Source organism: Danio rerio, chromosome 5 (assembly GCF_049306965.1).
Source record: "Danio rerio strain Tuebingen ecotype United States chromosome 5, GRCz12tu, whole genome shotgun sequence".
Lineage (NCBI taxonomy): Eukaryota > Metazoa > Chordata > Actinopteri > Cypriniformes > Danionidae > Danio > Danio rerio.
Genome location: NC_133180.1, coordinates 34,350,061 through 34,363,659, shown reverse-complemented (window position 1 = coordinate 34,363,659; position 13,599 = coordinate 34,350,061). Strand labels below are relative to the sequence as shown.

At 35.3% G+C, this 13,599-nt stretch overlaps 1 protein-coding gene across 9 annotated transcripts in view; it reads left to right on the top strand.

Annotated features, from left to right (window-relative positions):
• Positions 1–13,599, top strand: part of dab2ipb (DAB2 interacting protein b) — a 208,170-nt gene that overhangs the window by 145,110 nt on the left and 49,461 nt on the right. For all 9 annotated transcript variants that reach the window (XR_012405945.1, XR_012405944.1, XM_009301511.5 and 6 more), the window contains 3 exons: positions 1,397–1,550; positions 4,252–4,350; positions 7,621–8,175. Coding sequence is in view for 7 of the 9 variants with exons in the window: in XM_009301511.5 (XP_009299786.1) it covers positions 1,397–1,550; positions 4,252–4,350; positions 7,621–8,175 (808 nt within the window). In the remaining 2 variants the exon portion in view is untranslated. The remainder of the gene's footprint in view (positions 1–1,396; positions 1,551–4,251; positions 4,351–7,620; positions 8,176–13,599) is intronic.

Here is a 13,599-nt window from a genome sequence, read left to right as displayed (position 1 = left end):
TATATGTCAAATATGAAGGGATAATCAACAGATTGCTGTGCGTTGAAGGATGTTAAATGCATGACACGGAGGCAAAGAACCACCTGGTGCGAATCAGAAGTGCATTTAATGTCTTTTAACGCACTGTATGCTGTTATTGATCTCACTTACATGTATTACATGGTAATTAGCTAAGTTATAGACTAGTTAAAACTAGTTTTTCTCTTTGCAGTGCAATATTTGTGCAATTATATCATTGTTGTGTTTTATGAGACATTGTGAACATTGTTTGCTACTTATACTATACATAATAGTATACACTTAAAACATTCTTGATTTTTCTTAATATTTAATTCTTGTTTAATATTAAACATCAGTGTTGCCAGATACAGCTGACTTTTTCCAGCCTAAAAGCTGTCCAAAACCCCACAAAAAAACGGCCAAAATATTAGATTAATATTTTATTTAAAACCCCTCTCACCCACACACTGCACTTAATGTTAGAGTATATTTTACTTTCGAAATGAGGTATAAGTTCATTATGTTTGTCATTTTGAATTCTTTTGAACATGATTAGGTGTTGCTTGTTAATCGTTCAAGGCTATGTGTGTTCTTGCTATCAATTGTAGAAAAAGTCATTGATAAAAGTGTAAGATAATCTGCTGTTAATTTAGCTGCAGACGCTGTGTGATGTGCGTGCACACAAAGGGGAGACAGATTTGTCCAGTGAGTCAGATTTTGATTCAACTTTTATTCGCTTCCTCTTGCTGGTGGGCCCACATGGTTTTCATTATGCACGGGTCATTACTATTTTAATGGAGCAGGAGCACAAAGTTATGTTTTGTTAAATAAGTTGCGTATAAAAATTAAATAAATTAAAAAACACCCAAATTTTATCAACTCGCATATGACATTTTTTTACCTGTACAATCAAATTCAAAACCACCAAAATGGACCCGCCCAATCTGGCAACACTTTTAAACATCCAACTCAAAGGCATGGTGATAATTGACATGATTCCAATTCTTTTTTCAAAGTTTAGAAAAAAGTTATATTTTTTTGTTGTTGTTGTTGTTTAAATAGCAAAGTAATGCACAAAGCGGAAATTATTTCTATGAAATTAGAAGAAAAATGTGCTACTTCACACTCAAAGTTTTTTTTTTTTTTACTTTAAAGTCTCTTATTCTTTGAAAAGTACCTGCAGAGTCAGTTGTTTCAGCATTTGTGTGAATGTCCTTGGGTAGAAAACAAGTCTTCGTATTACAACAGGCAGTTTGGGCAGCGATAGCATTTTTTTGGTTGCCATAAATAAAAACATTAGATGATCTAATTGCGTTTTCAATATAAACAAAGGTGTTTACTGAACAGCTTTGCGGGAGATGCTTGAGTGACTGGTTGTTGTTTGTTTTTGTGTCAGGTCTCATCTGATGCCCAGGCTGAAGGAGTCACGCTCTCACGAGTCTTTGCTCAGTCCCACCAGTGCAGTCGAAGCTCTGGACCTCAGCATGGAGGAAGAGGTCCTCATTAAACCAGTGCACAGCTCCATCCTTGGCCAGGATTACTGCTTTGAGGTATAGATACTTTTTCATGCACTTTCACAGCATTAATTATTCACTCATCTGATCCCTCTTAACCCTCTATACGCATTCATTTAAATTTCATATTGCAGTACATTCCTAAGACTGTGTTTCTGAATGGACAGAAATGTTGATTTGTAATTAATTATAATATTAATTGAGGGAAAACAAGAACAATATCAAATCTTATAGGTCCAGTGTTGATTTTTTAATAAGTATGATTTTTCATTTCATCAAGGAGTTTATTGTTATTTGTTTTAAAATGTTTCCAAAGTAGATGACATTTGTCCACAAATAAAAGTGCTATGTGGCTTTTCTTGTTCATCAGGGTTCATCGCTAAGGATTTTTTCACTGTCCCCACCAAAAAAAGAAGTTAATAGCTATTTCTTTGCCACATATTTTAAATGTGTCAAAAGCCAAACATAATTTCAGCATAACTTTTCTTTAAATACAACTGACAGTTTAAGAAATACAGCTGTGATGTAACTAAATTTGAGGAATAAAAAAAAATTATATATATATATATATATATATATATATATATATATATATATATATATATATATATATATATATATATATATATATATATAAAATCAAAAACGTACACTTTAATCTTGAGCCCGCAGACATCAACACCAAATATGAATCAGACAGTTAAGACTCATCTCAGTTGTTAAGTTTTTGTAAAATTCTATCTATTGAATTAATCAATTTATATATATAAAAAAAGAAGTTGGCTAGCAATATGCATTATAGGCTTCAATTATAGAGAAAAATATCATGAACAGAGACTGCAGTCAGATCATGAAGCATGTCAATGCAGATCTTTGTCGATGTGTCAGTGCAGAAATGAATAAAACAATAAGCCTAATACAAAATATTATAAGAATAAAATATGAAAAATGATCAGATGGTAATTTCTGTCAATTTTCATGATAGATAAACAGCTCTAGCAATATTTCAGCATGCTTTCACTTTTGTATATGAAATGAAACGCACATTTGCCAGTAGGACATTGCCAGACATTGGATGGTTTTGTTTTGTCACTACAATTGATCCGTTCCAGAGTTTGTTTCAATCAAGCTGAGACCACCTCATTTAAGTAGGCATTCCGAGTGCAATTGCTGGATTCACATATGCCAAACGAACTGTACTAACAAACATCTGGGTGTGAAAAGCACCCTATAAAACCATGCAATTGACGAACAGTCGCAGCCAAATTTAAATTTAGTGACAAGGTAGCACTGGCTCGATCAGGCCAGTATTGATCCTGTCTACTGCCCCGAGCGTATCACACGCTGGCCCCGGGCCATCAGGCACTCATTATTGTCGAGCCTTGTTTATGGTTGGTTAAGATGCAAACTATCAAGGATGGGGTAAAAATACTGGTCAGTAAAGTGTAATCTTAAGATGGCTACACACTGAAAGATCACTGAAAGATCTTATAACATTTTTCAGAATGTTTTCAAATGACAAACACAAGGACAAAAAAATTCTAGATTTCATCGTTTTGCTCATGGAGTGTGTGACCACACAACCCAACAAATTTTCCCAAATGTGATCACATGAAATCTTACAAAATCTTTTGAGACTTTAGAATAAACATGGCTGACAAATAAATAAATAAACAAATTGACAAGCTGACATTCACTAAAAACAACTTTTATCATAAATGTGAAGCCTAAACTAATTTGCTTAAATTGTAACTGAAGCTAGCAGCATGTGGGAAATGCACTATTCTAGTACTCGCATGTCTCTTTTGTTCATCAGCAGTCAGAATGTGTGTATTTTGTTTTCTTACTTACTGCAAGTAATTGCCGCAGACACGTTTCTTTATAATACAGTTAAAGTCAGAATTATTAAACCCCCTGAATTATTATTCCCCGTTTATCTCCCCAATTTCTGTTTAACAGAGAGAAGATTTTTTCAACCCATTTCTAAACATATTAGTTTTAATAACTCATTTCTAACTCATTTATTTTATCTTTGCCATGATAACAGTAAATAATATTTGACTAGATATTTTCAAGACACTTCTATACAGCTTAAAGTGACATTTAAGGTTAAGGTTAAGTAGATTAACTCCGCAGGTTAGAGTAATTAGCCAAGTTATTGTATAACGATGGTTTCTTCTGTAGACTACTGAAAAAAATATAGCTTAAAGGGGCTAATAATTTGGACCTTAAAATAGTTTTTTAAAAATTAAAAACTGCTTTTATTCTTGTTGAAGTAAAACTAATAACACTTTTTCCGTTGAATAATTTTGACTTCAACTTTATATGTCACAGCACATTTCAGTTAATAAAAGAAAGTCAAATGCTTACATATTAAATCAGGATTGAATCACAATGAGAAATCTGTGTCAGTCAGACTAAATAAAAAATAAAACAAATCTTTATCAATCAGAATTCAAAATCGTTGCAACCTGTTAAACCTGGTTTGCGTACAGTATATTAAGCTTCCTAAACCTGAATTTACAACGCACTGTTTGAACTCTTGACGCTCAGTAAATAATGTTTTTGTAGAATATCTGTCAGTCAATTTGATCCAGTTTTGCATTTTTTCTTGTCACTAGCATCTTTTGAAATGACACTCCAACACAAGCGCAGCTTTTGCTTTTGATGTAAGCAAGCCGGAAGCTGTGAGATTCCTGGCAGTAAGCTGACAATTACGTGCCTTTTTTCTTTCCAGGTGAGCACCTCCACAGGTAGTAAGTGCTTTTCTTGCCGTTCAGCCGCAGAGAGAGACAAATGGATGGAGAACCTGCGACGAGCCATCCACCCTAATAAGGTAAACGTCCCTTTCTGCATTGACTAAAACCACATGCTCTCAGACTTATTAATGAAGAAATGCAACTCAGTGCAAAGAAAGAATCTGCAAGGGTGATGAAATTTAGATCAGTTTTCTCTCACTCTCTCTTTGATATAAACACATGAGACGATGGAGAGATGCTGCAAAACATATGGCCTCTTTGAGCATGCCAAAGAAGAAGAAAAAAACTTATCCGACAGCTCATTTCACCAATCAATGATTAAGCAAATTAATGATTAATTAGATAGGGGAAAAAAGAAATTCAGGCACAACCTTCAAGTTATATTTGCGTTCTTCACAGCCTGCCTGGGGATGTGTTGAATGTCTGCTCATCGCTCAGTCTTACATTTTAATTACTCGGTGGGTTTCGGAGGTGAACACTGGAGCCAGGCTTTGGAGGGCTTTGCAGTGAACAGATTTGAGCTTTCAGACAGATGTTGGTGCTGTAGAAGTGTGGAGATGATCATAGCTCAGGCATTAGCTGCTGCAGCGGAGGCCCATTTCTGTCTGCCTAATTAGTTCATTATCTGTGATGAGGGCGCACAATGGAGCACCTCAATACCGAGATGCGAAATCAATTGCCTTTGCGGGTGTTTATTTGTGTGGGAATATCCATGAGCACTCGAGACCTACACAATGCCCTGTGCCCTGAGTGCAGTCATCTGCTGTTACAGAGCAGTTTATGAGTCGAGCTATGAAAGGGCTCACAACATTTATTTTCTGTTATCCTTTAGTAATCTTTATTTATTTATTTTCTTGTTCCTTTTTTAAGGATCATCAGTTTAAAGAAATAAATACTGGGTTCCACACAATTCCTTAATGTTGTCCCAACACAAATCGATTGGGTTAGCTTAAATGTTTTACAAATCTAAATGAATTCAAAATCGCCCCCCCCCCCCCCCCCCAAAAAAAACTTAAGAATTGTTGCTACAACTCATGTTAAATAAGCTGTTTTATAAGTAGTTAAATAACAAGCTGCAAAAGTCATTTTTTGAGTGTTTATACATCTCTATAAAGGTCCTACTACACTTTTAAAATGATTACTTAAAACAGCGAGTAAACCCATTGCCTTTAAAATAACAAGTTCATTTTACTTAAAGCGAGTAAACCCATCGACTTGACTTGACTTAACTTTCATAATTGTGCACATACAAAAGCAATTTGTTGAAAAAATCTGGAATGAATATATATATATATATATTTATATATATATATATATACACACACACACACACACACACACACACACACATCTATAAATACATAGATGTCTCATTAGCAGTTGATTTTACAGCCAGCTCTACATAATGGCAGTGGGTTTGTGACCATTTGTGACAAGTTACTTGCGCATCTGCAACCGTATTTACATATGTAAACATATCTGGAACAGATCGGAGCAAATGATTTTAATCAAATAAAATACAAGATAAATACAATAGCTGAAATGACAGTAAAAGTTACCATTATTTATTTGTATTTGTATTTATTTATTAATTTATTGTATTTGCTGTTTTAATTTCCAAAGCTTAAGAGAATTCAAAAAGGTCCACATATTGACAAATGATGTTATGATAGCTGTTTTAATGTTAAGTTATGATTAAATTATCTCTAATTACAATTATGAAATAGTTTAATAAGAAGCAGAAAATGATCATGGGCCAATGGCATTATTATATTCAAATGGTCTATAAAGAGATTTCATTCATGCGTTAGGTGTCATTTGTCATTTATTATGTCAGTTTAAATACAAAAGTGACATTGTTTGAGAAGTTTTTTAGACAATTTGACAACCTAAGACATCACAGTCTTCATTGTCATAACCATGATTGTCACCAGACCATTATAATATACAAGATTTTTTCTCATGACTTTTTTTCAACTGAATTTGTCATCAAAGTTTCCTAATTAAAGTGTCAATACTCTGTCAAGTAATTTTATAACATACATATTTAACAGCATTTTAATGACAGATTCAGTTTGTGTCATTGTAGAAAAATATTGATGCTAATGACATTTACAACGGCCTCATGACAGTCATGTTTATGACAGATTTATGACACATTATGTTGCCTTGTTAATGTTATGTTTGCCTTGAAAATGTTAAGTTTTTATGACTAAGACACTAACAGGTTTTATTGTCTTGGTATTGTCAAGTTGCCATAACATAGACACCTTAAACAATGTCACATTTGCATTTTGAATGACATAACTGAGCAAATGGCAATTAATTACAGTTGTCATAAGCAGGCATAAAATCTCATTCACATTCACTTTATGATTATAAAGGTTTCATGACAGCATTATGAACAACACCTTCAAGTAAAGTGTTACCAAAAATACAAACCAACACAATCCTGTTCCTTTGGGATTTGGCTGTTTTTATTTTACTAGCACAGGCTGTGCAATGTTGTGACATCTTAGAATACGTATTGATTTTTCTTGTGAATGATGAAATGTTGACTATTCCAAGGTGGTGGATGTGTCAGTGTATCTAGAGCGGTCAAATGGGACTGTAAAACACATCCACGCTGAAAAGGATAAATGGAGTGTTTATGAGAGTGCTAAACTGCCCAAATTTCATCACTATTAGTCTCAATCAGCTCAGACATTTCACTCCAGACACAAATGTTTCTGCATGGCATCACTAATTGTGCGCAGGCAGGGCACTGTCATGGCTTGCGGATGAGGGACAAGCTTTTGCTGTCTACCGCTGGTGAACAAGGGTTTTAGTCTGTTCAGTTCAGTGATTCACGATGGTCTGTGGCCTCAGAAATAACTGTGACATTTAGTTTTATTCTGATCTCATCCTCCATTTCCTTCCAAGTTATAAGAGGAAGGAGGGAAATCTATAAATTAACCTCTAACAAAAGCATAATCTTAACTGCAGCATGATGCAGGTCAACTTAATGGCCGTCCCTCGTATATTAAGCCACATGACTTCACACCGCAGAAGCTATTCTATTAAAAAAAGGCCAGTGAAGGACATTAACTGATGAATGATGTCATGCAGTATTTACAGCAGCGTCCGCCTATCTTTACGAGGACATGAAGTGATCTAAAATAAAGGGTCTTTTAATTCCCAGCAAAGGGTGGGTGAACTGAAGCAGAGGGTATTTAATCACTGAGTCGAAAAAAAAAAGCATGCCATTTCTAAATCACTGACCCTGTTAGATGCCACGCTGATGCGGTAATAATCCGCTACAGCCGTGACATGGCAGCCTAACCTCACAATGCCCCTTCCGTCTCTAGGACAACAGTCGGCGGGTCGAAAATATGCTCCGTCTGTGGATCATCGAAGCAAAGGACCTTCCGGCCAAGAAAAAGTACTTCTGCGAGCTGTGCCTGGACGACAGCCTATATGCCCGCACAACCTGCAAGATGAAGACGGATAACGTGTTCTGGGGTGAACACTTCGAGTTCAATAACCTCCCTGCGGTCCAGAGCATCACCGTCCATGTCTACAGGGACTCGGACAAGAAGAAGAAAAAAGACAAAAACAACTACGTGGGGCTGGTGAGCATCCCGGTGGTGACCGTCACGAGCAGGCAGCTGGTGGAGAAGTGGTACCCTGTTAGTCAGCCCAATCCTGGGAAAGGGAAAGCGGCTGGTCCCATGGTCCGCATCAAGGCCCGGTACCAGAGCATGAACATCCTGCCTATGGAGCTGTACAAGGAGTTTGCAGAGTACACCACAAACAACTACATGCTGCTCTGCTCGGTGCTGGAGCCGGTCATCAGCGTCAAGAATAAAGAGGAGATGGCCTGTGCTCTGGTGCACATCCTGCAGAGCACCGGCAAAGCCAAGGTGAGAACTTTCTTACTTAACCCGACTGTGGTCTGGAGATGCACTAGGGGGTATGTATATATATATATATATATATATATATATATATATATATATATATATATATATATATATATATGAGCTTAACAAACCATGACCATTGCACAGTTCATTCACAAGACCTTTAGGTTTTATGGTGCTTACACATGTTTTAGGTTTAAACATTTTTCAGGCATTAGGCATCAAGAAGCTGATAGACATGATCTAAAATCAGTATTTATCTACCCAACACATGCTAACACTAACAAACACTACTGTTTAAATGTCTTCTGTGCACCAAATGTATTTTTTTATAAAACTTAAATAGCTATTTTTTTTTTCAGGAAGATTTTTTTTATAAATAAAAAGTTTTTAAAAGCAGAATTTAGTGGACAATTTATATTTTGTAACAACATAAATTAAAGTTTTAAAAGTTTAAATTAAAGTTTATAGGCCAATTTATTTTTAGTAAAGAAGTAATTGATTGATAGGTGTGCATTTTAACTTATGCATCAAATATGTGCTCCAAACTTGTTCTTGATTGAGACATGTTGAATTTTTATTTTATCATTTGCAGTGTTTCCAAATTGCATTGTTTGTCATTTGTCTTATAAATTTTTATATCTGTGTTATATTATTTTTTGCAAAACTGCTTCTGGCCATGACATGTTCACACTAAATGGTTAACAGAGATGTGTTTAAGGTATTATAAGCAGCATCCTTCATTTATTCTCTTAGGTAAGTTGGGATCTCCATTTAAGTGTCATACTCCAAGGGAAAATGTTTTAAATGCATTATAAAGCTTGAAGCATTAGAATTAGTACTCTGTATCGACCGATCATCCAAAAAAAGGAATCGGTACTGAATCGGTACAGCAAAAATCTTGATCGGAGCATCCCTACATAATTATTCTATAAATTCTGTATAAAATATTGCAAATTTTTAAAAAAAAAAATACATTTATATGCTACATAATATGTAATATATCAAAATTCTATATAAATGTTGATAATTTGCATAATCTAAGCTTTAGTTCAAACATTCTTGAAATTTTATTAGTTATGAAACCATATATTTATTTTGTAAAATAAGTCTTAGCTTTTTTTCTGAGTCCCCTGTCCTTGTCCTGTGCATTTTGCTTTTTCACTGATGCTCTTATTGAACTTCAGAGGTCACAGTGAATCAAAAGCAGTTTAATGCCAGTTTATTATCTCTGCTGTAATATCCTGCTGTTATTCCTTGCTGTTTGGGTTAACAAAGAGATACTACATTAAAGAGATTGTGTGCGGTTTATATTGGCTACATTTCTGAATCTTTGTATTTACGTGCGTCGGATATCTCCTGCTGAGAGGTATTTCGGAGGGATTATCTGGCCTGCTTCTCACAGCATACCGCAGGATCCAAAGAGCAAAATAGCAAAATCGTCCCATTATAACATAAGGGAGGGATTAATGCGGCTGCTCTTATCTGTATTGGCTGCTTTTGAGTCCATCTGGCCCTGATTGGCAGGTTCGGGGATGTTGTAGATGTTATGTTTGCAGTGACTCACAGGATGATATAAACACAAAGGCAGAATGACCTTAGATGGAGGTGGATAAGCCTTTAGTATATGTATGGCATTTAGGGAAGAGCGTGTTTAGACTGCACTAATGTCATTCGCTGTTCGAGGAAAAACAGGACAAACTTTGCTGGTTACTTTTTTAGATACGAACTTCAGCTTTTCTCTTTTAGTTTGAGCATATCGTCATTATCATAACCTGTGTGTGGAGTTTAATTAGACAAACTAAGCATGAAATAAGATTTTCAGAAAGTGATTCAAGCACTTAGTTTTAAATCAGGGTCTACACATGAGGGTCATTTTAGTGGGCAGCTCTCTGGAAACTCTTTTTTTTTTTTTTTTTTGGATGTTTTACAGTGTAGTGCTTTTAATCCAACATCTTGCAGTCACCCGTCAAGTAGTACTCCTGGTGCCATTATCACCATTCATGGAGAATCTGTGAAATGAAGTGTGAAACAAGGTTTTTTTTAAGTCTTCTCTCTGGCTATATTGATTTGTGCTGCATATGCAAATTTTAAGTTAATTGTTGCATATATTTTCAGTTTCAGTAGAGGTCAGAGGTTTTTGTCGGCACCATTTCTGCAGTGCAGTCTTCTTCAGTTCTTTAGAGACATCCAGAGTATCATTTGACAGTTCTATGCCTGCAGACTACAAAACCACATGGAAGTAAAAGCTTTACTGACTTTAATTGCTGAATGAAAGTATTTCAGATTTGATCAGCTGATGTTCAAATGTTGTGAATAAAAAAGGCTGTTCAATTTTGCATTGATTTTTTGGGTCCATTAAAATAGTCACTATCCACTATAGATATACCACACTCTAAAAAAAAAAAAAATAGTAAAAATAAAATAAACGGGAAAATGTACTGGGCTGGCAGCTCATTACGATTTTTACAGAAAATTAAAAAAGAAAACTTCCGTTATTTGACAGTGTGCCCACATTATTTTTTTACAGTTAAACTACTGTAAGAAAATAAAATATTTTATAGTAATTTAAGGTTTTTTGTATTAAAAACTTTTATTTTTAATATAAAAAAACCATCATTATACAATAACTTGCCCCATTACCATAACCTGCCTAGATAACCTAATTAAGCTAGTTAAGCCTTTAAATGTCACTTTAATCTGTATAGAAGTGTCTTTTACTAGAAATATCTAGTCAAATATTATTTACTGTCATCATGACAAAAATAAAATAAATCAGTTATAAGAAATGAGTTATTAAAACTAATATGTTTTGAAATGTGTTGAAGAAATCTTCAGAAATTGGGGAATAAAATAAACGGGGGGGGGGGGGCTAATAATTCAGGGGGGCTAATAATTATGAATTCAACTGTAGTTTTAAAAGTTAGCTTTAAGATAATTAAGGACAAATGGGCAATTTACAAATACTCTACATTTAAAAAAAAAAAAAAAAAAACAGGTTAACTGCAAGATGGCAGGAAATGGGTGATAACACTAGATCGGTCTTCTTTCTCTCCATTACCAATACTTTATTGACTGTAAAACAAACAAACAAAAACATCACTAACGTCATTTCACTTACAACTGGGGTAATTTACACAGAAATGAATGTTTTATCATCATCTTCTTTTCTCACTCTTATTGTCATTTCAAGCCTGTCTGACTGACATTCATCCACAATAGCACAATAGGAGATATTTTAAAGAATGATGGTAACCGTGGCAGCACCCATTCACTTGCATTGTATGGACACATAATCAAAGCAAGTGAATGGGTGTTGCCCATGTTTGGTTACCCACATTCTTCAAAATATGCTATTTTGATGGTTACTTGGGATGGGGATTTGTTTTGGGCTCATAGAAATCAGAATTTAAGACTCAACCTGAGATAAGGAATCAGAAAGATTGATGTAGAGAATGAAGGAAGTCCCTAAACATACTGAAAAATACAACATTAAATTTAGCTAGTCATCTATAAATGTGTCCACAAATGTTAGTATTGTTAACCCCTGTGCTTTATTTTGTCCCCTATGCTTTATTCTCTCTGTTTATTTCCAAATGCAAAGCTTTATAAAACTATGTAATTATGTATAGTATAAAAACACTGTTGGCATAGGTTCACCAAACGTGTTCCTGGAGATCTACAGTACCTTCCTGCAGATTTCAGTTGCAACCCTGATCAAACACACCTGTCTGTAATTATCAAGTGCTTATTCAGGTTGTAATAAATTGGTTCAGTTGTGTTTGATAAGGGTTGGAGCTGAACTCTGCATGAAGGTAGATTTCCAGGAATAGGGTTAAAAAGTATGTTTAGGTGTGAGAACTTGACTGAATCCAGCGTATCATGTGTACAACATTAGCATTTCAGTGGTTTTAGAAAAAAACATTTTGACAAATGTATTTTAATATATGAGATATGTTTTGTGTAGTTCTAAAATGTAGTGTAATTTTTCGAAATAAACCAGCCCAACATAAAATCCTTAAGATTGATCCATGCAAGATTTTCAGGTCAGCCAATATTCTGGTGGAAACGTCATGGTCAAGTGTTGGAATTTTAGGTGGTGAATATTTTTATTTGTGTTTTTTTCATGGTCCGCTGTACATTACTCTTCCTCTTTTTATATATATTTACATATATATACACTTACACACACAATCACCTGCCACTTTATTGAGAAGACCTGTCCAACTTGGAGCAAATGCCTTGTTGATGCCATGTTTAGAGGAGAATAGCCAGACTAGTTCGAGCTGATAACAAGGCAACAGTAACTCAAATAACCACTTGTTACAACTGAGGTCTGCAGAAGAGCATCTCTGAATGCACAACAACAGCAAACCCTAAGGCAGATGGGCTACAGCAGCAGAGGACCACACTGGGTGCCACTCCTGTCAGCTAAGAACAGGAAACTGAGGCTACAATTTGGAAAAACATTGCCTGGTCTGATGAGTCTTTTTTACTGCTGTAACATTCAGATTGTACTGTATGGTCAGAATTAAGTGTTAACAACATGAAACTTCCAGTAGGATAACGTGCCATGTCATAAAGCGTGAATCATCTAAGACTGCTTTCTTGAACATGACAAGGAGTTTGCTGTACTAAAATGGCCTCCGCAGTCACCAGATCTCAATCCAATAGAGCACATTTGGGTTGTGATGGAATGGGAGATTCGTATCATGGATGTGCAGCCAGCAAATCTGCAGCAACTGTGTGATAATATCATGTCATTATAGACCAAATCTCTGAGGAATATTTCCATTACCTGTGCCATGAAGGATTAAGGCAGTTCTGAAGGCAAAAAGGAGTCCAACCCGGTACTAGTAAGGTGTACCCAATAAAATGGCCGGTGAGTGTATATGGATAGAGGAAGAGAAAAATCTATTGCTTTTTTCTCTTATTCAGTATAAAACGTGCTTAACAATAATACAACAATGTCTCATTTGGTAGGAAATAGCTTATTTGAGGCAGTTCTTTGAACTACTTCAGTCAAACTGCCTCACAAATGGGTCTGAATGATTCATTAATGAATCATTCTCAGTTGGACGAGTTCTGTGAAAACCTTTCTCCAGTAGTCACAAATGACTGGACAGTTCTCGGAAATGCCATGGGAATGAAAAGAAGAGTTTAGAACATCAACATCAGTCATGTTGTTCTTTATGCCAAAGTTTTCACGTAGGTTGAAGTGAAGTGGAAGTTTTGATGCGTCATTAGAGAGGGTCACAGGTCCTCAAATAACTAAATGATCTGCATTATTATGTATAGGTTGCCTTTTCTTCTCATATTATTATTAAAAGCCCATTAGTGTCTTTTACTGGTCAGCTGCACTTCACATCTATTGGATAAGTGGAGGAGGCTGAAGGGGCTCTCCTAAAACATCTAGTGTTGATA